A 26,182-nucleotide genomic window follows, 5' to 3' on the forward strand; every position below is an offset into this window, starting at 1 on the left:
ATCATGTAATCGAATAGTTTTAATATCCGGTATCCGGCCGGATAACAGGCCAGACCGGATATCCGGCCCAACCCTACTCTAGGTAAAGCTAAATTAACTCAATATCTTCCTCTCTCGTTACTATTGAATATACTCCGAACAGACTAGTTAAATTATGAAAATAAGACTCCCGACAAACCGACACACAAACTTGAAATCAGCTTTGCTTCTACAACAAATAAATAAGTGGTCATGTGATCTATTTATTTTTAGCTGATGTTGTACATACAGGAGTGTGTACAATAGTGTACAGAAATGTACAGTGTACACAAAAACAGGTTATTTTTACACAGTTGTACTAAAATGCCAGTCAAAAGATTCACTTGTACAATTTTAAATTTAGCAAAGTTAATTATTGCCTACCAAGGATTAAAGCTTATGAAACCAATTCTTTATTTGTCTAGAGGAAATTGTACAGTATAACTTTGACAGTCATTAAAGTACATCTATATATTTACAAAGAACAATGAAAAGAACTGCACCCGTACAATAGTACGGTAATTTAAGGTAAAGTATGCTAAAATAAGGAGACATGGACCAAAAAAAACAAAATTAAACAGGAATACGACATTAGACGTAAAAATAATATCAATTTAAATCTTATTATTAGGGAAAGAAATTTGGGTGTTATTGTCATTTTATTTTTCTGTATAGTATTAAAAAATAATTCAAAATTTTCGTGGATCTTCAAGGATAAGACAATGGACGATAAATTGATTTCCATTCCCAATGATGCTTAACAAAATTACTCCTTATGCTCAAGTTACTTATTGGTTGAAAAAAATTGACACTAGTAGAATGAAACCAATCAAATTAAAGGGGTATTTTCACGAAATGCATTTGAACTTAATTTAGTGAACCGCATATTTTTTGCTAGTTCATGGGTTAAACTATATTTATAATATGGCATATATTTGACAGAATTTCAATTTTCTACCACGTAGTTTTGAAAATTGAATTTCTTTCAAATATATGCCATATAAATGCAGTTTAACCAATTAACCAGGAAAAAATATGCGGATCACTAAATTAAGTTCAAATGCATTTCGTGAAACTACCCCTTTAAATACGAGTGCCCAAAGTTTTCGGCCAACGAATAAGATAACTTTGGTTACCAGTGTAATTATTCTGTCCAATGTCCCCTCCCTTCCTGAGAAAGAATATTTGTCCATATCTCACTATTATGAAAACTAGGTAATTTAATTAAATTAAAAAACAACATTGAGAAAGGGATTTTTGAATTAGGATATTTCTATATTATTTTTATACCTAACTATTGAAGTTGTTGAAAAACTCGTTTGATTCCTTTCATGAATTTTCCACTTAATAACAATACAGTTAGTTCATTGAACTAAAAAAAATATTTTGTAAAACATGATTTTAATTTTAAACAATTTGCATTTTTCTACCAAACAAAATACATATTAAATAACTTTTATTTTAATTGGTTCAAACGTTTTCTTTTTTAAATATCATTATTTTTTTAACAAGTTTCTATGTAGAAAATTAATATAACAAATATTTTTTCGAAAAAATAAGAGATAGGCAACACATTAAAAAACAGACAAACAACTTTGCTTTTTTAAACATTAAAGATAAAATGACAAATGCCCTTTACAAATCATACCTAGTTAATTTTCAAATCAGATGAAAAAAATTGCAGAAAGAATAATGAAATTATAATTAGAACAAAAAAGTTAGAAAATAAAAATATTTGGACTTTTTTTTAATTTTTACTTTTCTTTAACTAAAATGTTCAACCTATTTATTTTTCTTAAAAATTATTATTTTTCTCTCTTTAATAACACAACCTACCCTATTTAATAACCAAACTTTTATTTTAATATTGTCTTTATAGAAATATTTTTAGGTTCAGTTTTACACCACTGTCTGTCTCTCTGGTTTATTGACCGATTTTCAAACCACACGGTCACAGGATACACGTAGCAGCGGTCATTGTGAGCTGGCCTACCGCCTTCTGTCTCTTGACCTGTCTCTGCGGGACCGGTCTCTGGATCTGGAGCGGTCACGACGCCCGCGGGACCGAGATCTAGACCTGAAAAATATCACAATATAACAGAAATTAAGGAATCTTGTTGTTATAGAGTAGAAAAATAACGTCAAAATTGAATTACTACATTTTTAAATTTTCTAATAAACTATCATTGAAAAACAATATACCCTAAAAGGTCTATTCGAAATATGGGAATATTTCTATATTGTCCGACTAGAAAAAATACAGCAAAGAGGACTATCCACGAACAAGAGCAAGTGATTCTAAGCATCTTCCAGCATTGACCCGTAGTATTTTTTTAGTAAATATACTAGGTTTATGTAATATTTGCTTTATCGACTAGAAAGTTAGGTTTCACCATGGTTTTATATGAAAAAAAACTTTGAAATGTTAAGCATTATTTATTGCAATATCATCGAATGTTTTGATGAGTTCAAACTGTTGTTTAAAAGCTTTGACACAAAAGTATATTATTGTGATTAAAAATGTATAATTAGAAAAGGGGTTGGTAATTTGTAAACAGTTTAATTAATGTACTTTTGCAATTTAAAACATTTGATGCTTTTCTGCAGTGTTATTTTATTGCAAAGCATTTGATGATATTGCTTTAAAAATTGATTTACATTTCAAAGTTTTTTTCATATAAAACCATGGTGAAACCTAACTTTTTAGTCGATAAAGCAAATATTAAACATAAACCTAGTATATTTACTAAAAAAAATACTATGGGTCAATGCTGGAAGATGCTTAGAATCACTTGCTCTTGTTCGTGGATAGTCCTCTTTAGGTCATAAAAATTACCCTCTGATAAAAAATAGTTTTGTATTAAAGTGAAATTAATACACTAATATTTAAATCCCTTAATTTTTCTTTCATTTAATGAGTTATTATAAACCTAACATCCCGTTAGGAATAAGACTCTTGATGAAAAGCTATTTTGCACCAAACTTTACTTAATGTCAATTTTTCTCTCTTTTTTTCAGGGGAACTTATTCTTTATTAGGCGAGGGTTTAGAGAAGGTTTCCTAATAACCTAAACTTTCTCTGGATTAGTATAAAATTAAAATTCAGAAACGATCGGTTCTACCATTTACGAGATATTAGCGGACTTGCATTTCATACAGACATCCTTTTACTATAATCAATATGGGAGAGTAAGGGTGGGGGGAGTTCTGACACATTTGCGTTAACCTGGTATATAGGCTTTATCTTTGGACTGAGAGGATAGGTTATTATGGATAAAATCATTCTTATATGATGAATATTTCCAAGTTTTAAGAGTTTTTGGATAGGTCTCTAGGTTCCGGGGCTCCAGGTGGTCTCTGTACAGGTAAAAATGAAAAAAAAAAAAATTTTAAGAGTTAGAGGTCAACTTATAAAACAAAATATGCATCTTTTTGAATGTTATTCACATATTTAAAGACAAAACATGCATATTTTGATTTATAAGCTGACTTATAACTCTTAAAACAATTTTTTTTTTCATTTTTACCTGTACAGAGACCACCGTCCTGGAGCTCCGGAACCTAAAGGCCTATCCAAAAAATCTTAAAACTTGGGAAAATTCATCATATAAGAATGATTTTATCCCTAATAACCTATCCTCTCAGTTCAAAGATAAAGCCTATATAACAGGTTTACGCAAATGTGTCAGAACTTCCCCCCCCCCCCCTTATCATTTAGACAGTTTATGAAAAGTTTTTAGCAAAATAGAATTTCACTCGATGTCATATTCCTATCACAGTCTAGCATCACCTTTGTGTGGCCAAAGTGCCTTGGTTATCAGCACGTTGGAAGGGTCTAAATTATTTAAATATGTATACATAGAGAGGTCATGATATTTTATTCTATTTTATTATATAATATTTATTTTAAATTGGTTAAGGCCTTTAGAGCTTTTTTGTTAAAGAATCACACACACAAAATATCTATTCGGTTTAAAGTTTATGTTTCCCCTAATACCAAATTTTATACCATTGAACACTTTTCCAGTATGGCTTCTAAATCGATTAATATTCACTGGATTAGAATCGGTTCTAGGCCATATTGAGTGATCATGTATCGTATCGTAATATAGCCTGTGATTTGTTCACTGTTTTCTACGAAGATTAAAACAAATATAATAATATTAATACCAGTTTTTTTAGCCGAGATCTTCGGCCGCTCAGGGCTAACAAAACTTTTAGTATTAGAATTTTTCATTTCAATATCCGCAGAAAGCTGTCTATAATATGACGTGATAAATAAATTACTTAGCCAACATACAGACCCTCAAATGCAATATAATATAAAATGTAATATAATTGATAAAAAATTATCATAAGAACCTAGGTAAGTTTTGAGGAGGATTTTGTTAGATATTTTTTTGTATTTTAATGTTTTATTATTTTTCACCTTTGATTAGCCACTGTGCCTTGATTATCAGCACGGTTGGGGAAGTTTCTAAATTAATTCCAATTCACATATTTATTAACGAATATTACACAGATCAATTAACCTTTAAGAGTTGTAATTTTAATTAAAAATATAATGAACAAGGATTTGAAAGAAACAGATAAAGATAAATAAATTTGATTTGAGAATATTTTTTTTAAGGTAAGAGTGAGTTTGGGGGCTTTAGGGCATTTCCTCTGAGGAGTGCCTTAGCGTAGAGAAAGGCACAATGTGATAAAACATGCAATTCCTTTAATAGATCAATTAAAAGCAATATTGATTATTTACCGATTGACATTAAAATAAAAAATTATAAGATTAAAACAAGTTTAGTTGGCCCCAAGGACAATTGTCTGTAATAAGATGCTTTTCATTATGGGTGAGATTCTGAGAACCGGTCAAAATCCAGCGGATATTAATCGGTTTCGAAGCCATAAGTGATAAATGTTTACCTGTGCCTCCTGTCCCTGCTGCGGGACCGTCTATGACCGCGGGACCTGGACCTTGACCTGCGGCGGTCACGGGACCGTTTTCTTTCCCTGTCCCGAGACTTTGATCTGGATTTTTTTTCCTCCTTGGCCCCGCTCTTTCGCTCCTCGTCACGTTTCTTTCTGTATTCCTCCTGAATTAAATGGTACACATTATTTTAGTTTTAAAAATAAATCTGTAAACTCTTCACCATAGAAGCATTAGTTTAATGGACAAAGGCATTGTACCATTTTATCCCCCATACAAAAAAAGACTGTATGTACTTTGAATTATAGTTATAGTTTTTAAGAGTTTTGTACATATGATATTATATGAGGGAGGGAAGGTATTTGATAGTACTTAAAAATGTAAAATTTCTAGCAAACCTATTAATATCTGCTGGATTACAAATGCCTCCCGGCCATACTAAAAATCATGCATCGTGTCGTATTATTGACATTTTTTGCGATTAATAAAATAAAAATCATAATATTTCTATTTCCGCGGAGAGCTGTCTATAATACGGTGCGATAATTAACTATTCTCATTTGTAATAATCTGCAGACAAGTTTGAGGATTAAACTTACCCTTTCTTTTTCCCTGAGTTCTCTGTCTGCCTTCCTCTTCTCAATTAGAGCCTCAACTCCAGCCTGCAGGCAAATTATTCATCCAGTTTATCTTATTAGTAGCGGTGGTGCCCATAGCATCAAGGGCTCTATTTTATCGAAGAGATATGGAAGGGTAGAAAAAACCTGAAAATACCCAAACTTTTTTTTTACAAAAATAGAATAGCCTAAAAACTATCTTAGGACCTATAAGATACTTCAATGCAAAGGAGAACTTAACGGTTCAGTGGTTATTGAGATCCTTCGCTAAAGACTAAAAAAACTTACTACTTTATATAAAAGGACAAGGGTGTATATTCTGCATGATTGACCCTCCTAAAGGAGGATGGGGGGAGGGGCGAATATGTGGTTGGGAGAAAAAATGTAAAAATTAAGAGAACTGAATTTTTTGATGGAAAAAAATAGAAGGGGAATGAAAATAAAAACTTTTGCAGCAGGTGGAAAAAATGAATTTTGTGCAGAATATACACCCCTGTAGTAGGATTTAACAATTTCTATAAATCTATACCTATTTCGTATTTATTTTAAGACATTTTATGTATTCATGCCAAAAATGTCCATCTCTTCATGAAGGGAGAAAACATTAAACTTTAAACATGTTTTTATTCATTAGCCTAAAAATGATTATTAAATATTGAATACCTAGTTGGTTTAAATTATCAAAGCCCAAACTTTCCAACCAATTATTTCAGAAGGGGTAATTAAGTTACCATCATTAGTAATGTTCACCGTATTATTTATATTACCTTGTTTTTTCTAACATGTTTTTATACAGTAATACTTGAAACATTATCTTGTTAATATTACTAGAAAGATAAGAATAGCACTAGGCATATTTATTTTAATTTTCAACTAGTTAAAATGTCATCTATTGATAGAACATTTCAAATTGTGCTTCTAAGTATTTTAGCACTTCTAGTTGCATTTTGTCGTACTGAAATATCCTCTGAACTGCCACCACAATGTAAGGTATGACAAATATTCCTTTTAAACATATCTGAATTGGGCTATTGAAAAACTAAATAGGAGAATCAGCTAAAAGAAAGGTAATCAGATCACAAACTTTTTTTATGTAATAATATCCCAAAATCACACAAAGAGAGGGGTAGGTTTCTGGTAAAATCCGTAAAGGTTATGTGTTATAAGTAAAAAACAGTAGTAAAACGATAAAAACTTTTAAATTTTTTTTTGTCTATAGTTCTTTTCAATAAGAAATTCAAATATTTAGTGAATATTATCGTTCTACTACTATTTCTAAGCCTTAAAACACACACCTTAACGGATTCTACCAGAAACCTACCCCTCTCTTTTTGTTTGAAAATTACAAAATAAAATTTGATGGTACGGCTACCCTATGACCAAATTATAATTATTTTAACCCACTTCGTATCTAAAAAAAAGTTAGGGGTTTATATTTAAGAAATGTATACCAGCGTCATATTAAATAGAACCTTGAAACGTCATAAATAGATCGAATATATATTCAGTCCCATAGAAAAAAATAATATATGGATGTTGACATCCTTGCTTTGAAAATCAAAATACATTGATAAATGAATTATTAGTTAAACTTTTTGTTTAAGGATTACAAGATACTGAATGACAGTACCAGAAGTGTAAACTATGGATATGATAGATATTGTGATCAGGAATATTTTACTGTTTTATTTTGATGAATCAAAATTATTTTTGGGTTATTTAGTCCCTTTCGTTGCAATGCCTTTTAGTTAGTTAAGGTAATTGCCCCACAGAGGCTTGAAATAAAAGAAAAACTGCTGTGAAAATATGACGAAACGCCTCCTAAGAGGCGTTGTCACCAAAGGGACTACACCTTTATTTTTCATTATTCTAATATCAAAAGATTTGTTTATATACAAAACTTAATTTTTCTGTTTAAAGTAAGCAAAATTTTATTAAAAAATTAAGCAATATAAAAATGATTCTAGATGGGAGATGGTTATTCCAGTCCTGATTGGCAAGGTACTGGATGGTACAGGATGATGAAGCCAGCTGGACTATACATGCCTCAGCTGAAGACACCAGGTAGCTATATGTATTATCTATAATTATCTGGGATCTTAAGGGACAAGACAATGGATGATCAATTTTGATAAAACAAATGGATTATAATTCTAAAATGAAAGGTTTGGACACTACAAGTTTGGAACCTAATAATCAAAAATATCAAGTGCAAAAGTTTCTGAGCTATAGATTAAATCAAGTGATTATAAAAGTCTGGATACCAGTGTCCCATCTCTCCCTGCTCAGTATAGAAAGTAGTTAAAGAAAGTATTTGTGTAGGGTAACACATTAACTTCTACAAGTCATATATTACAATATCATTGTCTTTTTAGTCCCTAATTGAACTTATTCAGTCCTAAAATGTAATGATCTTAGTACAAATATCCAAGGATCTAAAGGATAAGCCCACATTGTACCCTCTCTCTCTGACAAATATATCGTCGTTTTGAGGAATGGACAAGTGTGGGACCATGGAGACCGGCTACCTGCAGGAATCCCATCCCACCACAGCCGGCGACACTGTGAATGTGACAGTATGCTTTGATATGGGAGATCTGTACCCGTGTAACACCAAGCTTGGCGCTAGTGTTACTAATTGTCAGGAATGAGAGTGTTCATATTAGTTTATATATTTTTTTCCCATTCATATGGGAAGAGGCCCAGAGGGGGGAAGTCAACAATCATAATTTCAATTGTAGTAATAAAAAGAAAAATTTAGTGGCGTTTTCTCTTAAGAGGTTGGTGGTTCCCTCCCCCAAAATAGTTATAAGCCTTCCCAGGACCTATTGGAAGCTAGCTTGTAAAGAACTGTATCGGTTCAGGGTCAAATATCTGTAAGACAACCCACCCATTGATTGCATGACCCTTGTCGAGAAGTCCTTATTATGCAAGTTATTGATTTTCGATTGTTTTGGGCCAAGAAAATCTCCCTTTTCTAGCTTTATATGTAGTGCAGAAAGAGCAACAGTAGGAACAATCTTTAGTCATGACACGGTATTAAGCCGCGATTCCCAACAACGTGAGGATGCGCTAGGTGTTACGTCAAAGTCGCTATTTGATACTTGTTGTAAAACTTGAAATCTATTAACACCATCTCAAATTGAGACAGGATTACTATGTGTATTGGCTACAAGAGATGCATATCTGTTACCAGAGGTATTGTGCTACTGATACAATTGATGTTTGATACTTTTTATTCTAATTTGTTTCATCGTAAAAATACATTTTTTCGGCTTTCTGCCAATGTAAAAGAGTTTGTAAAAACCAAAGTAACCTAACAATAATAACACCTACCTAAGTATCTAAACTTTTAAAATAAACATTTTGAATAGGTATTAACATTATATTTTAAAAGCAAAGCTTTTTTATAATTAGGGTCTGTACATCCGTCCGTAACTGTAAGCTATTTGGATAATGAATCAAGTAACAGTCAGGTACGATCTTGGGAGTAATAACGCCATAATCATTACTAGAAAATCCGTACATCCGTTTAATACATGCTGATTTTTAACTTTTTGATTTTTTTTATAATATTATTATCCTTTTCTTCCGTTAATTGGAACAATGATTCCAAGAACATCCAGGTACAATATTTTAAGCAAAGCATCTCTATAATCAAGTCCGGTTAACAGAATCCTGTAGAATTTAGGCATTTTTGTTTATACTTTTAAATTACCTAATATTAATATTAAGTTATTTATGACACTCCTGTGTTCATGTTCGTTTGTTCTACTCTTTTACATCATAGCTTCCCTTTTATGGATGTTGTCATCCTTGGTAATATGACATTGATAGGTATAGGTATAATTTGTTATTTTTTCACTGAATGAATTTCCTTGAGTCTGGCATAACCCATATGCATCTTTCCCATCAAATGATCATCTAAATAATAACATAATAATTGGAATAAAGAAAAGTTAAAGCATATAACACAGACAACAACATTGATTGCATTTTAATGATAAGTGTTTAAAAACAAATTTAAAATAAAATCAACTTTCAAAAGCAAAACTCCCCCTTTCAAAAATTTAAGCCTGACAAAAGTGTTGTTTGGTTTAGTTTGTTTTAAATAGAAACTAAATTTTGCAGCAAAAAAACACTTTTTTCTTGTCTTAATATTCTGAATTTGGATTTAAACACATATCATTAAAAATGCAAAACACAATATTTGTATTTTGTACGGGTGATAAGGTATAGCCAACAAGCGAAAAAAAATCTAAAATAATGTTTGGGGGGCAGGTAAAAAGGTCGTCCATTCTAATAGTAATAAGTGTTGCCCTCCAGCGACAGCTGAATCAAGTATAGGTTTCGTGATTTATTTTTGAATTAATTTCGTTGTTGGCATAAGCTGATTTTGTACACTTTACAGGTAAATAATAAAATATTTTAGCTCTGCCTGATATCTTGGCAGATTATTTGTACCAGTAGTAACTTACTTCTGTTCGGGGTAACTGGAAATATAGAATAAAGTGTAACCAGGGAGTCATGGATAGAGAAACATTGGGATCAAACTCAATTACATTCAATAGCATAAAAGCTTTTAGAAGTCTTGTTAAACGGGACTATGCAAGTGATTTTTAAGCACCTTACAGCAGTGAGTTTGAATTTTTTTTTGGGTGAATATACTAGGTTTCTGTATAGTATAGTTATACTATTTTGTATAAAAAAACTTCTAATATTAAGCAATTTTTGAAGAAATAACATCAAATGTTTTGTTGAGTTTAAGGTGCAACATGAATAAAAACATCATCAAATGATGTAAAATGCAAAAGTACATTAATCAAACTGTTTGTTTACATTACCATCCGGGTGCACCCCTTTCTAATACCAAGTATATCAACCAAATAAATGCACAAATATCACTGCTGAAGGTGCTTAACAATTCTTTCGCTCTTTCGTACATAGTCCCCTTTGACAATCAAATTTAAAAATATTATTTATGTCCTATGATTTTTGTTCTTTGCAAGTATGATTTCTTTGGCTTTATTTTAGTTCCAGGACGGGAGGGGACGATAAAAACTAAATTATTCCACAAGCCCCGTTATGAAAAGAGATTTAGTTCTTTCACTTTTCTTTCTAATTTACATATTTATAAAAATCCTGTCTTTTCTAATAAGTGTATAACAGACAAACCAACCGACCAAAGTTCTCGAGAATAACTTATCCATCAAGAATTACAAATACTATACCTTGCCATTTCTTGATTTTATTTGCTGTGGCAATATCAATTTTAGAGTTAGGATCGCCTATGACAAGAAAAGCTCCACATGTTTCACAAACCTCCATAGCCTTTTGGGGACCATATTGATCTAAAGAAAAATTACAGTCTTTTATACACTGGTATATATCTTTTAATTACAGTGATTCGTCAATTATGATTCAAAGCAGGTAAAATATAATTGAAAGGTTGGCTAATTTATTAACAAGAATAGAAACAGAAGCATAGCGGGGTTGGCAATCCGAATCCGCCCAATTTTTGAAATCTGAATCCGAAATTCGTTTTTAAATAGCGGATTCGGATTCTTAATTGGTAGGCTAAAATTAGCGTCTTTAGTTTTTTCTTTCAACTTCTTTTTAAAGGCAAAGATTATCATCATTATGTATTATATCTTTTAAAATCTGGTTCGATTCTCGGAAGTGAATTATGGAGAACACCAAGAACATTAATTTTTAGGACATATGTAGCACTTAAATTTTTTAATTTTCTAAAAAAAAAGCCTTTAACATTTTTTTTGGACAGTTTCTTGTAAGAATCCGAATTTGGTCCAAAAATTTGACGGATTGCCATCCCCACGAAGCACAGAAATAAAAACTAAAGCTTAAAATAGCTGTCTTTGTAGAATGATGATGCTTTTCACAGCATTAAAGACAGACAGATGGACTAAATATTAATAAACATGTTGCTAACCATAAATATAAATAGAATGAATGGGTTGTTTTTAAAGTATATAAAGATATGAGCCTGTTTAGCAATATTAGTCAGGTAGGGGCTGTTTATAATAAGTTTGTCATAACGTTTTCTTATTAGTGTGCTTAACAACCATGGGGACATTTTTTAAATTTTAATTGGTTTGTTCATTAAGTCCAGTGTCCAAACGTTTCAACCAGTTAATTGTAATCTAGGGAAGGGTAATATTGTGTATCATAATTTGGGATGTTCATCAATTTATAGGCCATTGTCTTATCTCTTAAGACTCTTGAGTTCCGTTTAACTTGAATATTAGCTAACCTGTTGGATTAATTGGAACAGTAAGACCAAGTTTACTTTTCAAGGTTTCTCTTTCTGTTTTTAACTCTTCACAAACCTTGAAAACATGAAAATCTATAATACAAAGTAGAATGATGTCTCTCTGTCAGTCCGTCCCTTAATATCTCGGTAACCACTGCACCGATCAAATTCTACTCTTCAGGGAATATACCTACTAGTCCTGTGGTGGCTTTAGGCTATTTTATTGGGGGGTGAGACACCCACAACCCCCCCCCCCCCCCAAAAAAAAAAAAAAAAAAAAAAAAAAATTTAAAATGTGATGGTTGTTGCACCACGTGTATAGCATTTTTTTAAATTACCCTTTGGGTCAAAGCCCCTAGAGGCTAGGGGCGAAGCCGCTGGTTAAAATAAAGAGCATTTATTTTCATGACAAAAAACATGAAACAAATTATGCTTCGATTTTGATAATTTTGGTCACAAAAAATGGGTAGGTACACAATTTGACCGTTGCCCTCGTAAATTAGGAATCTTGTATTTGACGCTTGCTGAAAGAAAATACGTAGTGGAAGTTCTTTAATGATATAATAGTTAATTATCTCATCGTATTAAAGACAGTTTTTCGCTAAAAGTAAAACCAAAAATTATAAGAAAACTCCAGTTTTGTTATTCCGAAGAAAAAAATATGTTTTACCTGCAACAAATTCTGTGCTTCGTCTACGTCTCCCTATAATAAGAACAAATATAAAATATTGAAATTACTTGTCAACCTTATCAACATTCCTAATAGTAGGTATACTTATAATTTTGCAAATTGAAAAATAATTTTAAAATTTACACAAAATTTTACAAATAAAAAGCGTACATCTTTTTCCTTAGTCCTGCATATATGTGTTACTCTATTTTTTCATTATTGCTTGTATGTATTTATTTCTTATTCTTTTATCTTTTATGATTATTGTTTCAAAAACAGATCTATAGTATAGATGTATTTACAGATAACTATCCCCCCCCCCCTATTTCAATAAACTTTTTCGTCTGCTAGCAAATTGTTTTCTGCTACTTGGCTGTGTTAATATTCCCATTACCAACGGTTGATTTTCAAAGGCCCAATTGAGAGTCGGCACAAGGCCATTGCGATATGGAAATACAATTATTTAACCCTTTCTCCCTCTAGCGTTTTACTCTAATGTTACAAATAACAAACATGAAAACAGAATTACAACAAGAATGATAATATCCATAGCAAGCTATAGTATCCATGGATAAGAAAACACGATTCTGACAAAGGGAGAGGTAGGTTTCGGGTAAAATCCGTAAAGAAAAGGTGTGTTTTAAGGCTTAAAAATAGTAGTAGAACGATAATATTCACTAAATATGTGTATTTCTTATTGAAAAGAATTTTCTCTTTCAAAAAGTTAACATAAATTTTTATCGTTCTACTACTGTTTTTAACTTATAACACATAACTTTACGGATTTTACCAGAAACCTACCTCTCCCTTACCCACTACCTTCTCCCCACCCTCTAGATACAGTTTAAAAACGGGTTTTACGCTAACATTACACTACTAAAATATCCAAAGGGGTAGTTGCACGAAATGCATTAAAAGATTAATTTAGTGAACTGCATATTTTTCTTGCAGTTCACTAATGCAAGAAAATATTAGATTTTTCAAATTTTCAAAGCAAGTCATAGAAAAGCTTGGATTTGAAACAAATCCGAAGTGGGAAATCCCAAGTTTTATGAAGAAACTTTTGCAGGAATGTAATCCATAAATAAATATTGCTTCAATTCTAACAATTCATTCACAAGGTCGTTTTCATCTTTTATTTTTTTAACGTTGGATACACAACCAAAACTTGATAAACAAAATCATCCCTGATATAGATTAAAATCATCGGTGAAAAAGTTTGGACACTGATAATTTGTACCAACTAATCAAGTGTAATAAAAGTTTTTAGACCAACGAATGAAAGAATGTGCTTTAAAAGGCTAAAGTACTAATGACCTCAGCCCCCCTTCTTCAAGTACATTTAATGTTTTTATTAAGTCTGCAATGTTTAGCGTTTGCGACTTTAAGTATCTTAAAATTTTAAAACCGACCCACTATCACAATTAAACTTAACATACTATAAATCGAATTATTTTATGAAAAAATTCGATTTTTATGAATTTTATTTGAAATTTTAAGAACTATTTTTTTTGTAGCTTACTTTAATGTCTCAGAAAGTTCTAACCGCGTTATAACCGACGAATCCAAAGTATTTGAAGAGTAGCTGCGCTACCTATAATAATAAAAAACTGTTACCTCACAACCCGCTTTTTCAGCCTGTTCCACCAAAACATTAATCTTGTCTGTGAGCACTGAAATCTTTTCGTCCTGTTCTGCTCTCATTTCTGGCGTTATTCCAGCCGCAGCCGCCTTAAATAAAACTATTATGATAACAATCGATAAGAAATTTTCTGGATGTTGCACCAGATTTTCATGTACTTTAGTAAAGGGATACTACAAGCTGGATAAAATAACGATACCGCCCAATTCACACATAATCTACCCTCTTAATGGATAAACGAACTGGCCAATAAATGAGGTCCATATTAGCAACCTAAATTGACAATTTTTTCCTGTCAATATATCCACTTATTCTATATACATTACATTCTGTATAATTGTAATTATCTATCCGTCGTCTGTCTGTTAGGTATATTATACGTAAAATGCAATTTTCTTGAATACCTTAAGAGAAAGATGTGATTTTTTTCATTCCCCAAACCCATGAGCATTTGCTTTAGACTTTCAGATTTAATCAGTCCTGCCATGCATTTTGATTCTTCTTTCTAATTCTAAGCAACAAATTAACGAACGAAAAAAAAACATTGTCTTTATAGATGTTCATCTCAAACAGATGGGCGTAGCATCTGGTGGACAGCATCGCTAACTTCTGCTTCTTCATTGTCTTTATATTACCTGTTCCATTTGTGTGGCCACTAATCTTTCTTTGCTGCGCTTTATCTTCAGTCCAACGTCGTTCAACATCTTTTGGCAAAACCTATGATTAAGATCAGTTAATAATAATAATACAACTTTATTATGCCTTTGTATTGCGCCATTTTAGAATCATTATTCCAAATTAGTAGGATATTACATACAAAGGGGGGGGGGGGGGGGGGGGCGAAAGTGACACTTTTTGAAACCAAAACTAAAAGTCAACAAAGGAACTCAACTAAAAAAAGAGTTACAGGTCTGAGATTTTGCATGGCAGTTGCTTTATAGGGGTACAATATAGACTGTGAGTGTGAAGAAATGGCGGCGCACCCGCCGAAAACCGCCGTTTCCTGCCGAAGTTTTTTTTGCCTTTTCTCGGCGGTTTTCGGCGGTTGCGCCGCCGTTTCTTCACAGTTCCATATTGTACCCCTATAAAGCAACTGCCATGCAAAATCTCAGACCTGTAACTCTTTTTTTAGTTGAGTTCCTTTGACTTTTAGTTTTGGTTTCAAAAGTGTCACTTTCGCCCCCCCCCCCCCCTTTTTAAAATTAGCTTGTTTTTATCGAAAGTAAGGATTTTCTGGTAACGATTATAAAGTAACAATGCATTTTTAATCGTACATACCTGTTATATGAATCATTATGCAAAGTTTAAAATCGATAAGACAATTCTCACATGCCTAAATAATAAACTATCCTTTACGTACGGAAGGACCGACCCTTTGCCTTTAATATGACCAAAATCAAGTTTACCTAAGAAATTCATCTTCCAAAGAGCTCTTCTTGCTACTATCCTTAGCATCCTGATATTGTTTCTTCATGTCATCGTCGTGGATAGCGGGGCAGGGACCAAGGTCAGCCTGAACAGGTTATTCTTAATCAACTAGCTGTTATGACAATTGTACTATATAAGTACAACGTCCTGATTTTCAATAGATAACTCTTTATTAAGTGCCTAGGGTAAGGGGGGGGAAATTTCGGTTTTTTTTCGGTTTTTTTGAAAAAAAATGGGGTAAATATTAATATTTTCAAATGAAACCAAGACCAGTAGAAAGCTTACGGAAAGGACTATCAGGTCCTAAAAGGACATTATCCTAGGACTTTTAGAAGTTGGCCGAAATTGACCGCAAAAAAGTTACCGATATTTCCCCACCACCGGGGGAAATATCGGTAATTTTTTTCAACCTAAAAAAAATCGATGAAAAACGGCCAAACGGCCAGTCGAACATAAATAATCATAATTAGTATAGGTTATAGGGATTATCCACAAAAAGTTTCATAATGATCGGACTATTCCTTCTATGTTAAAAATTAATTTTTTTGAAAGATGCGAATTTTCGATTTTTTTTTTTCAGAAATTTTTTTTTAAAAACTTATAATTAATATAAGAAAAAAACGTATTTTATTACTTTTTAGGCCTGATCCTAAAAAAGCTCACATTGAACTATAGATTTAGCCCAAAAAACATGAAAATTGATTAAAAATTGACCTCAAAAATTGAATTTGAAGCAAAAGTGTCATCTTTGCAAAAAATCTTGACTACATTTTAACCTTAAAAAAATCGATGAAAAAAGGCCAAACGACCAAACAAGCGTAATAAATCATAATTAGTATAGGTGATTGGGATTAACCACAAAAAAATTCATAAAGATCGGACTATTCCTCCTATGTCAAAAATATTTTTTTTTTCAAAGGACCAGAAATTTTGATTTTTTCCTCGCAAAATTTTGATTCAAAAAATAAAATTAATTTTTTTTTTGTTTTTTATCTGTTCTATTCATTTTTAGGCCTAATTCTTAAAAAGTCCATATGGAATAATAGATTTGACAAAAGAAAACATGAAAACATGACCTTAAAAGTTGAATTTTAATTTCTTTTGAAATTACCGATTTTTCCCCCGGCGCCAACTTTGGTCATTTTTGAAAAAAATATTAACCCGATTTTAAAGCTCTCAACGGATTTGGAAAAAGCGGGCAATTTCTAGTTCAAAAAGTTTTTCAGATCAGCTCTAGGTCTTACCAATTTTTGTGTAGGTCGATCTTTACACACCTACTAAAAAATTTTTGGAAAAAAAAAATTTTTCGTCCGACTTTGAGACCCAATAAGTACCCTTAATATTCATCTCACAAAAAATTCATTTTATACTTTTTTGTAGGCAATTTAATAAGGAACAAATTTGCTTTTATGTTTTTTTCTGTCATTTGAAAGAAACATGGAGAAAAAGGTCATTTAATGAAGGTAGGTCGAAATTACCGAGAATAGCCCCTTACCGAAACTTCCCCCCCCTTACCCTACTAACAAGTATGATAAGAACCATATAACTAACCAATAGATTTCACCTAAACAAACACCCCCATCGACCCACCAAACTAATAAAACATGGTAGATCTAGATATCTACTCAAAAAATAGGACCAATAAGAAACCAGAGAAGAACAAATCCGGCCATATTATTAGTTTGAATGTGTACATGTTATGGTAAGCAAGATAAGTCGTTTTTGTTAATTTCACACATATAGGTACTTAATTAATAATTCAGAAATAAATCTTTCGGGAAATTATACCTATATACAAATATGTACGTCTGCTAGAAATTTCTTTTTAATTTTGATAGATTATTATGTCTGACAGGCAATCTAGGGTTATGAATTTATTATGTTACCTTTGTATTTGTGAAAAGTTCGTGTGGGCAGAAATCTACCAAAAAGAATTTGCAATTCTGTTCGTCTTCCCAAGTCACTTCTTGTACCTGAAAATGAACATTTTTATAGTCAGTACAATGTGGTTATTTTTAAACTTTGATTTTAACCTATTAAAATCACATGCAAGAGAAAAATTAATACAGTTAAGTTTACTGTATCCTTTTTGCAAAGATATCAATCAAGAAAATTAGGGATGGCAATCCGATTCCGCAAAATTTTAGAACTATTTTGGACCCCGAAGTAAGGGTTTGAAAATGGCCGCTTTTATTTATATATTACTTTTTTTTTAAATTGCTAGAATCCGCAATCCGAAAATCCTCAATCGAAAAAACACTAAATTTCGCAATCTGCTTTTGTGATGGATTTTTGTAAAAATACGAATCCGACCCAAAAATTCGGCGGATTGCAGCCCTAACTAAAATATTAGATAATAAATTTTTACTCTTAATTTTTTAAGAACGTGAAAATTAAAGAAAACCCCGAACATCATAATATGACAAACAAGGATGTAAAGAGTTTTATTTTACCTTATCTGAAGGGTTGGCATTTCTGTGTCTACCCATCAACTCATCCAACATCGCAGCTATCTCTTGAGACGCCATCTTCGCCTACAAAATATTAAAAATGACAACATCTTTAGCAGCGAAGAACAAAATTTTTAGATACATTTAAATGTAGATTAGCTACAATACTAGGTAATATTATGTGGTGTTGTGTTGAAATTAAACTTGAATTTTCATGTATGAGAATGAGATTCTATAATTCTATTCTATTTTATATAAAGCGTCAATTCTTATTACCCACAATTAAAATCCTGTAAAGACTGTAGACATCGATCTTTAACAACGCGAGGGACGTTTTAGAATCCACTTTACTCAAGTGAAGTTTTCATTTATAACAAAAACAATCTTTTTAAGTTAGTACAGCCCCAATATTTAGTGTTATAGGCATAGACGTCCAAGCTTTTTTTTTGAGGGGGGGATAAAATTTCTTAAGGGGGGTAAAATGGCGCGCTCCTTAATGGTTGGGGGTGCCTACCGCACCCCCAGGGTAGGGGTAAATTTACCCCCCGTAAATGAACAAATTTTTTACGGCACCCCCAAAATCGTTTGAGGGGGGTAATCGCCCCATTACCCCCCCCCCCTTGGACGTCTCAGCATCGGCATCAGAATTATTAATCTTCTCCCTATCAATATAAAATTCTTACCTAAGAAACAAAACACTGCAGACAAAAAAATCTCTGCCCTCTAGCAATTTGTTTTCTGAAATTTTACATAAATATCTTTAATAGGCAACATTTTAATTTGTACTTCACATTAAAAAGCAATATATTTTGGTTAATAATATCACAGTTGGTATATTAATAATGCTATTTTAATTTTAAAATTAAACATCAACATAAAATTTTGAAATAAGTGAGGCAATAAACATATCTATACATTGTTTTGTAAAAAAAGTCCTCAGAAACATAATTAAGTAATAAACTTAAACAATACAAGTCTGTTGGCCCAAAAGAGCCAGCCAACAAGAAATTTTGTTATCAACAGTCTATAAGAATCTGGGAGGGATGGGACATTGAACCATAAATTACACTGGTACCCAAAGTTTTACTATCACGATATATTTTTCGTTGGAACAAAAACTATGGTTTTAATATGTTTGATTGGTTTGTTCCAAACTTACTATTGGTGTCTAAACTTTTCAACCAATAATTTTAATCTAGAGAAGGAGTAATTCATTAATGATGTATATTAATCTATCGTCCATTGTCTTATCCCTTAAGATCCCCGATAAAAATTAATTTTAGGCAGCTTCTGACTTAATCTCTACTTGTTTAAGATTAGCTTTATAACAGGCTAAGCTGCAAAGGGGCTTTCCAGTTTTAGAACAATTATACTTTTTAACACTGGAACAAATACAACATAATATTGGTGTTAATGGCTCAAGCTTTATACTCTTTTCCAGGGGATACGACCAGTCCTTGGGGAAGGTAAGGCTTCGCTCCTTTACATTTGAGATGTAGGTTATCCTTGTTGAGTCGTCGATTTGTGGTCGGATATATTTGATTTGTTTGGTCATCTAAAATATAAACATTATAAAATTATTAAAAAGTATGAGAACAACCATATAAAAATGTTCTAAAATTAGACAGTATTAAAAACTAAGATTGAACACTTGTTGTCGAAAAGTAAACAAATAATTTGTTTTAAATGAACCTAAAAACTTGTAGTTTACCAATAATGGATATAACGACAGGGGAAAGTTTTTAGTGAATTCAAGTTGATAATATGTACCTCACATATTGGTCAGTTAGTTCATCCAGTAGGAGGATGGGAGATAGCGTTATTTTAGCTAGCTACGTGTATCTCATTATTACAGTACATGAAAATCTAGTACAACATCCAATTAAGTAATAATAAATCGATTGTACCCATGCTGCTAAAATCTTTTATTATGCTATAAACAGAAAAAAATCACCTTTGAATCTTTTTTCTTGAGCAGTGTATCAACAGTTTTTTTCTTAATTTTCTCCTTTTTCTCAGTTTCTATGTCTTTTCGCTTTTGTGCTTTTAAAGCCTTGTCGGCCAAATTTTCCTTCGTCTCGCATTTTTTCTTTCCACTGAATTTTAGAGAAAGTTGTATTTAACTAATATTTTATACCTAGAATGTTGTAGTAAAATTATCAAAATTTGCTTCAGGAAAGGTTGCGTGATTATATTTTATCAAATTGCGACTGCATTTGCCGATCAAGTTTTAAGTCATTAAAGTAACTTAAACTCAGATTTTCACAACCATAGCAAACCACTACTCTATGGGGCAACCTTTTCTTAGGTAGATATATACCTAAGAAAATTGTTGGATCGAACATGACTTATCTGCTTTCAATATCCAGGAAATATGGAAGCAAAAACGGCTTAGATTATTACAGTGTAGCTGTTCTTCCACTCCAAAAAATACTCTCTATCAAAAGCATAAAAACACATGTATGATATATCATTGTTATTTCATGGTCTTGTCTCTGATATCCTATTATAACTCTGTCTATTTGTATTAAAATTCAACTTTCCTAGTAAAATCTAAAGCTAGCAGACTATCATCAGAATCTATACCCTCCAGTTTAAATCTTTGCCGCGCTGTTAAATTACGCGGCATTTCTTTTCGCGCCATTTCCATTTCATCTATAGTTTGATTGATGGATTGTTGTTGATTGATGGATTGTAGACTGCTAGGCATTTGTTCGGTTTTTATGCTTTGTAAGGATTCCTATTAAAGTTAAAATATTTCATTTTCATATCAACATGTATTGTGTAAACTTCTAGCATAGAATTAAGTAGTTGGATAAATATGAAATTGAAGGTCTTTAAAAGGGCATTAATTGAAATATCTTTCCTGTAAAATAATTTCTTTGCTAGACTTATCAGCGAAAGCGTCTAAACTATTTTCAGGAGTAGATTGGTCTTTCATTAGTGCTTCTAATTTCTCCATCTTTAACTCGAAACCTAAAATTAATAAACTAGAATTTAATTAGCATTGGAAAGGTATACCTAATGAAAAATAACATTTTTAAAATTAGGCTAAACATAGGTATAATGTGTAATATTTATAGAAATTCTAGTCTTCAAATAATGGAAAAATGGAATAAAATAAATAATATTCTTAAGGACTATTTTGATCAATGTGAGGATTGAATTCTTAATACCTAATATAGTTTGAAAAGTCAGATTTTTAAAATTAGTCAATAAGTAAGGAGGTGAAGTCATTAGGTATATATGAACTGTTTTTCAATATCTGACAGATGCTGGGGCAAACACAAATGTATTATCAACAGACGGTACAACCGTACAATATCGATTACAAAATTACACTGTAGCTACGCTAGAAATTCCATGGTATTAACAATCAATCAATCAATCATACTTAAGCTAAATAAATAATACAAAAAGTTAGATACTTACTTGGTGTGGTGCTTTCCCACAAAGTGCCTGTCGAACAATAAAACCCCACTCCCCTCATTTAACATAAATAAATTAAGGGAGTGGGTAGTTTTTTAGTCAAGCGTAGCTACTTCTGGGTGCCTTAACCCCGCGGGGCTACCCAGGGCCCATTATAGCCTAACCTGACCTAAACAATCTAAAAACAAGAAATTATATGGTTACCTAGAGTTTCTTCTGGTTTAAGCTCTTGTGTCAACACCCCCTGACGCTGGCTTGGTCGTCTTCTTCCAACTTTCACAATTCTTTAATACAATAAGCTGTAGGGATCTGTTTATAGGGATTTATCCCCCCCCCCCCTCCTTATGATATATATATTACCCCTTCTGTTTATCAAAACTAATGGTTGAAATTTTAGGACACTGCTAGTTTTAAAATTATAGTCAAGATTTAATAAAGCTTTTAAGCTAACAAATAAGAGCTTCTTTCCTGAAATTATTATCTGTCATATGTTTATTACTAATGATTTTTAGTCTATAATCATAATCCTTAAACGTCAGTTAATGGTCGTTCAATGAAGTTGTTCATAATTTTATTAATGTTTGTAGACTAGATCATAAAAATCTTCATACTCCGTCCATTAACATTAGAGATTTTTATTATATAAAACAAAAATACAGACTGAGTGAGGGAAACTACAAAGCTTTTTAGAATACAAATTGTGTGTGAAAAATACTTACCTTGGAGTAATTTCATCAATAATTAAAGGTTGATCAATCGAGGAATCTGAATCCTAAAATTTTGATGACCAACGTTCATTTCGTTTACTAAGGATGTTGTAATCTCAATTTGAAAAGCTTAGTCATTTCACTGAAGAAATTATGATAAATAGTCATGACCCAAAGTTTTATAAACACGTTCTCGTATTTATACACTTTAGAACTTTGCGTACTTGTATTGGCGTTATCCTCTTAGAAATTTTTTTTTCATTTTTTTTCAACTATTTTAGGTTAGGTTAGGTTAGGTTTTAGGCTAGGGAGCCGAGCGCTGCGGCTAGGCAGGCAAGGGGGCCGAGCGCTGCGGCTAGGCAGGCTAGGGAGCCGAGCGCTGCGGCCAGAGTTCATAGTTCGCTGTCGGGGGGGGGGGGGGGGGGGGGGGGATACTCAAATTTTCAATATTGAAAAAAAAATTTCTAAGAGGATAATACCCTTGTATTATAATATCTCTGAATGGATTTGTACAAGAAAAGTGTCCAAATTTTTCCACCAAAAGTTTTAATCTACGTCAGGGATAATTTTTGTAATCATAATTGGAGGTTAAAATAAACTTATTGTCAAGGGGGGGGAGGGGAAGTTTTGACACATTTGCGTAAACCTGGCACCTAGGCTTTATCTTTGGACTGAGAGGATAGGTTATTAATGATAAAATCATTCTTATATGATGAATTTCACGAAGTTTTAAAATTTTTTGGATAGGCCTCCAGGTTGCGGAGCTCCAGGCCTCCAGGTGGTCTCTGTACAGGTAAAAATAAAAAAAAATATTTTTTTTTAAAGTTACAAATCAACTTATAAAACAAAATATGCACCCTTTTTCTTCAAATATGTGAATAATATTAAAAAAGATGCATATTTGATTTTATAAGTTGATTTGTAACTTTTTTAAAAAAAAATTATTTTTTTCATTTTTACCTGTACAGAGACCACCTGGAGGCCTATCCAAAAAATCTTAAAAATTCGTGAAATTCATTATATAAGAATGATTTTATCATTAATAACCTATCCTCTCAGTCCAAAGATAAAGCCTATACTCACTGTTTACGTTAATGTGTCAAAACTTCCCCCCCCCTCTTGTCTTAATTTACCTATCCCATAATATCCCTACTGACATAGACGAAGGACAGCATTTAATTGCAGGTTTAGACCCTAGGTAGATAATCTAGACTACAAAATATTATTAAGTTTGAACTTCATTTCATCATTAAGTACTTTTTACACTGAATGGTTAACAAAAGTTGAGTGACTGTCAAAAAAAAAAGAGACAAATCTACCCTAATAAAAGAGTAGCTGAGCTGCTACAAATAATCGAAATGATCGTTGGTCTTCCCTGTGAAACATTGGAAGAGTCCTGATCTTGTGACATCCCTTTATCATCAAAATAATCACCCTCATCTTTCTTATTAAAGCTTATCTTCAGCTTAATTTCGCGCTTTCGTTTCGCGGATTTTTTCATCTTTTGGCGCATTTTTGTCGGCGAAGTGGTTATTTTTCGTGGTAGAACTGTGGTGGAGTTTGAGGTGTTGCCTTGAGGACTTGATGAGGAAGTTGATGGAAATTTATCTGGAGGATTTTGACGATTTCAAATAATTTTTTTTCTTTGTTTGTATGAAGTGGCAAATAATAGTTATTTATCGTATCTTATTATAGACAACTTTCTACGGATAGTAAAATGAAACATGTTAAGATAAATTTAAGTTTTACTACACCCAAGCCATCATTACAGCTTATGGTCAAAAATCCTAGGTATACAGACTAGAAAATTTTAGTTTTACTTGTAAACTACCTTATCTATGGTAATTTTATACAACATGTCATCTGATAGTGAGGCTTTCTAATATAATCATCATCTTAAATTATTGTTAACGTGGTAATTTTTACATCGTGGACTATTAATAGTTGTGATAAAATCGTCCTATTCCTTTGAAATTTGCCATTGCACAGCTAGGACAAAAGAAAGGAACATCTTCAGTAACCACACATGGGTCAGTATGATTTACTCCAACACACTGAATTACAAAGAAAGATTAATATATCTATAGATAAAAAAAACAAGGCAATTGACTTAAAGGGGTGTATATTCTGCACAAGGTTTTTTTTTCCCCCGGCTACAATTTTTTTTATTCCCCCCCCCCCCCCCTAGTTTTTTCTCACCAAGTAGGGGGGGGGGGGGAATGGAAAAATATTTAAAGACCTCTATATTTTATTTACTTTATCTCTTACCACACATTTTTTTATTTTTTTACCAAGGAGGGGGGGGGGGGGGGAATGGAAAAAAATGTTTTCAGTTTTCTTAATTTATACATTTTTTTCCCTCCAACCACTTAGTTTTTATCCCCCCCTGAGCAGGGGATCCCATGTAGAATATACACCCCTGTTTAATTAGGCATCAATAACAAGTCATCAATTTATATCATTTTATTTAAACAGTTAATATTTCTATACTTTTAAAATCGGTTAATAGCGATTAAAAGCACTACCTATCCAATTCCCAGAGACTCTAAAGTACAATCTTTATAAGACCATTTATAAATGCACTAATAAAAATATGCCGTGATATAAGAAAACACATACAACTAAATGCAAAATTATAATGCTAATTCATTAACCGACTAACATTGGCTTCGTCCCTAGCTTCTACTGAGGTCTTCACCTTGGGAAGTGTTAAGGTTCCTCCATATCTAAAACCATTGAGATTTTTATTTCTGGTGGGAGGGGGAGGGGAGGGAGGGCGGAGGCAAAGGGGAAGATAAAAAAAAAATTCTCCAGAAAATAGCTTAAAAATAATCAGCGAACCAGTATGTTCCCTAAAACCGGTGAACCCGATCTTTTTTCAGTGGTTTCAAAGATCTTAAACTTCAGGCAGGGGTGTATATTCTGCACAAGATTTATTTTTTTCCCCGGCCACAAAATTTTTTTTTCTTCCCCCCCTAGTTTTTTCTCACCAAGTAGGGGGGAAAATGGAAAAATGTTTAAAGAACTCTATATTTTATTTATTTTATCCCTCCTACCACACATTTTTTTAGTTTTTTTTTCACTAAGGAGGGGGGGGGGGGAAATAGATAAAATGTTTTCAATTTCTTAATTTGGCGTTATCCTCTTAAAATTTTTTTTTCTTCAATTTTTAAAATTTGACAAAAATATGTATTGTATGATCTTACCTGAAAATGAAACCAATGTAAACATGTTTCACAACTTATTGTTTCCCCTGATTTTATTTAATACTCAGAATCTTAATACCTAGGTAGCATTTTTAAATTTTTGTTTGCAATAAATTAAGTTTTTGGCAAGGAAATCCAATGTATAACTCTTAATGTGATATACAACCCTTTTTCCCTACAATATTATATTACAAACTACCAAAGGAATAGTGTTAAACCTAAGATTCATTATTCCCCTGCTGCAAAACATATTTTTTTCTAAGAAATTTTCATTTCTGTAGATAAGAAGCACCTAGACTTTTCCTCAAATATTTCCCCATATCTTTTACATTTTTAGAACTTGATTATAGAGTTGCTTCGCTTATAATATTGTTCTTTGTTGTCCCAGGAATCAATATACCAAAAATCAGATCAAACGGATAATTAGATCACATAAAAATTTGTTGTTAAAAAAGTAAAAAAATCAACATGTTTAAAATGGACGTACGGACATTCTGGTAATGATTATAGAGTTGCTACACTTTCTAAATCGTACCTAACTACTACAGGAATCACCATGCAGTTTGAAATCAATAGGACAATTCTAACATGCCTAAATTAGCGAAAAAAGCTATCCTTTACGGACGGACGGACAAAAGTATTAGGTATTGTTTTCTTTCCCCTACATATTTTTCATTCCTCCCCCCTTAGCCTGTTATCCCATGCAGAACATAATATATCTTTTCTTAATAATTCTGAATATTCCCTTGATATGTAGAACCACCACAAATCAAACAAATACTTTCATCCACTATTTCACCATCCATTTTAAAACTCTGAA

General features: G+C 32.1%; 4 protein-coding genes across 4 annotated transcripts; 1 reads left to right on the top strand and 3 right to left on the bottom strand.

Annotated features, from left to right (window-relative positions):
• Positions 1–229: 229 nt before the first annotated feature.
• LOC145333170 (uncharacterized) lies at positions 230–6,296 on the bottom strand. The gene is made up of 7 exons (XM_080178322.1): positions 6,291–6,296; positions 5,542–5,604; positions 4,939–5,108; positions 4,448–4,495; positions 3,809–3,853; positions 1,855–2,095; positions 230–1,533 (listed from the first exon to the last, which is right to left on the bottom strand). Exons 1-6 carry the CDS (start codon positions 6,294–6,296, stop codon positions 2,008–2,010), a joined length of 420 nt encoding a protein of 139 aa, XP_080034448.1. The 3' UTR covers positions 230–1,533; positions 1,855–2,007.
• Positions 6,297–6,400: 104 nt separating this feature from the next.
• LOC145334310 (uromodulin-like) lies at positions 6,401–8,937 on the top strand. Its single transcript, XM_080179718.1, has 5 exons — positions 6,401–6,549; positions 7,164–7,227; positions 7,525–7,623; positions 8,053–8,201; positions 8,708–8,937. Exons 1-5 carry the CDS (start codon positions 6,442–6,444, stop codon positions 8,786–8,788), a joined length of 501 nt encoding a protein of 166 aa, XP_080035844.1. The 5' UTR covers positions 6,401–6,441; the 3' UTR covers positions 8,789–8,937.
• Positions 8,938–9,412: 475 nt separating this feature from the next.
• On the bottom strand, positions 9,413–18,780 carry LOC145333171 (luc7-like protein 3). The gene is made up of 11 exons (XM_080178323.1): positions 18,704–18,780; positions 18,024–18,104; positions 17,457–17,543; positions 15,549–15,655; positions 14,778–14,859; positions 14,118–14,231; positions 12,501–12,533; positions 11,831–11,906; positions 10,791–10,910; positions 10,038–10,052; positions 9,413–9,483 (listed from the first exon to the last, which is right to left on the bottom strand). The coding sequence occupies exons 2-11, from the start codon at positions 18,096–18,098 to the stop codon at positions 9,413–9,415; spliced, it is 780 nt and encodes a 259-aa protein (XP_080034449.1). The 5' UTR covers positions 18,099–18,104; positions 18,704–18,780.
• On the bottom strand, positions 18,748–26,174 carry LOC145334312 (uncharacterized). Its single transcript, XM_080179721.1, has 10 exons — positions 26,106–26,174; positions 25,363–25,407; positions 24,123–24,210; positions 23,531–23,764; positions 22,169–22,220; positions 21,654–21,733; positions 20,883–20,996; positions 20,564–20,756; positions 19,975–20,116; positions 18,748–19,575 (listed from the first exon to the last, which is right to left on the bottom strand). The coding sequence occupies exons 1-10, from the start codon at positions 26,166–26,168 to the stop codon at positions 19,300–19,302; spliced, it is 1,287 nt and encodes a 428-aa protein (XP_080035847.1). The 5' UTR covers positions 26,169–26,174; the 3' UTR covers positions 18,748–19,299.
• Between the last annotated feature and the right edge of the window lie 8 nt (positions 26,175–26,182).

Source organism: Acartia tonsa, chromosome 12 (genome assembly GCF_053477335.1).
Source record: "Acartia tonsa isolate MP-2025a chromosome 12, ASM5347733v1, whole genome shotgun sequence".
In the NCBI taxonomy this organism is placed as follows: domain Eukaryota; kingdom Metazoa; phylum Arthropoda; class Copepoda; order Calanoida; family Acartiidae; genus Acartia; species Acartia tonsa.

Coding starts and splice junctions, on each gene's coding strand:
- LOC145333170 (XM_080178322.1), bottom strand. Junction 5,109..5,541: donor AACTCAGGGAAAAAGAAAGG/GTAAGTTTAATC, acceptor CATTTAATTCAG/GAGGAATACAGAAAGAAACG. Junction 2,096..3,808: donor GGCACTTTGGCCACACAAAG/GTGATGCTAGAC, acceptor GATATTTTTCAG/GTCTAGATCTCGGTCCCGCG.
- LOC145334310 (XM_080179718.1), top strand. CDS start 6,442: ATGTCATCTATTGATAGAACATTTCAAATTGTGCTTCTAAGTATTTTA. Junction 6,550..7,163: donor AACTGCCACCACAATGTAAG/GTATGACAAATA, acceptor TTTTTGTTTAAG/GATTACAAGATACTGAATGA. Junction 7,228..7,524: donor ATATGATAGATATTGTGATC/AGGAATATTTTA, acceptor AAAAATGATTCT/AGATGGGAGATGGTTATTCC.
- LOC145333171 (XM_080178323.1), bottom strand. CDS start 18,098: ATGGCGTCTCAAGAGATAGCTGCGATGTTGGATGAGTTGATGGGTAGA. Junction 15,656..17,456: donor AACTTTTCACAAATACAAAG/GTAACATAATAA, acceptor TAACCTGTTCAG/GCTGACCTTGGTCCCTGCCC. Junction 11,907..12,500: donor AAGCACAGAATTTGTTGCAG/GTAAAACATATT, acceptor CATGTTTTCAAG/GTTTGTGAAGAGTTAAAAAC.
- LOC145334312 (XM_080179721.1), bottom strand. CDS start 26,168: ATGGATGGTGAAATAGTGGATGAAAGTATTTGTTTGATTTGTGGTGGT. Junction 22,221..23,530: donor CTCTTCCAATGTTTCACAGG/GAAGACCAACGA, acceptor CAAAATTTTAGG/ATTCAGATTCCTCGATTGAT. Junction 20,757..20,882: donor AGAAATTATTTTACAGGAAA/GATATTTCAATT, acceptor TTTAATAGGAAT/CCTTACAAAGCATAAAAACC.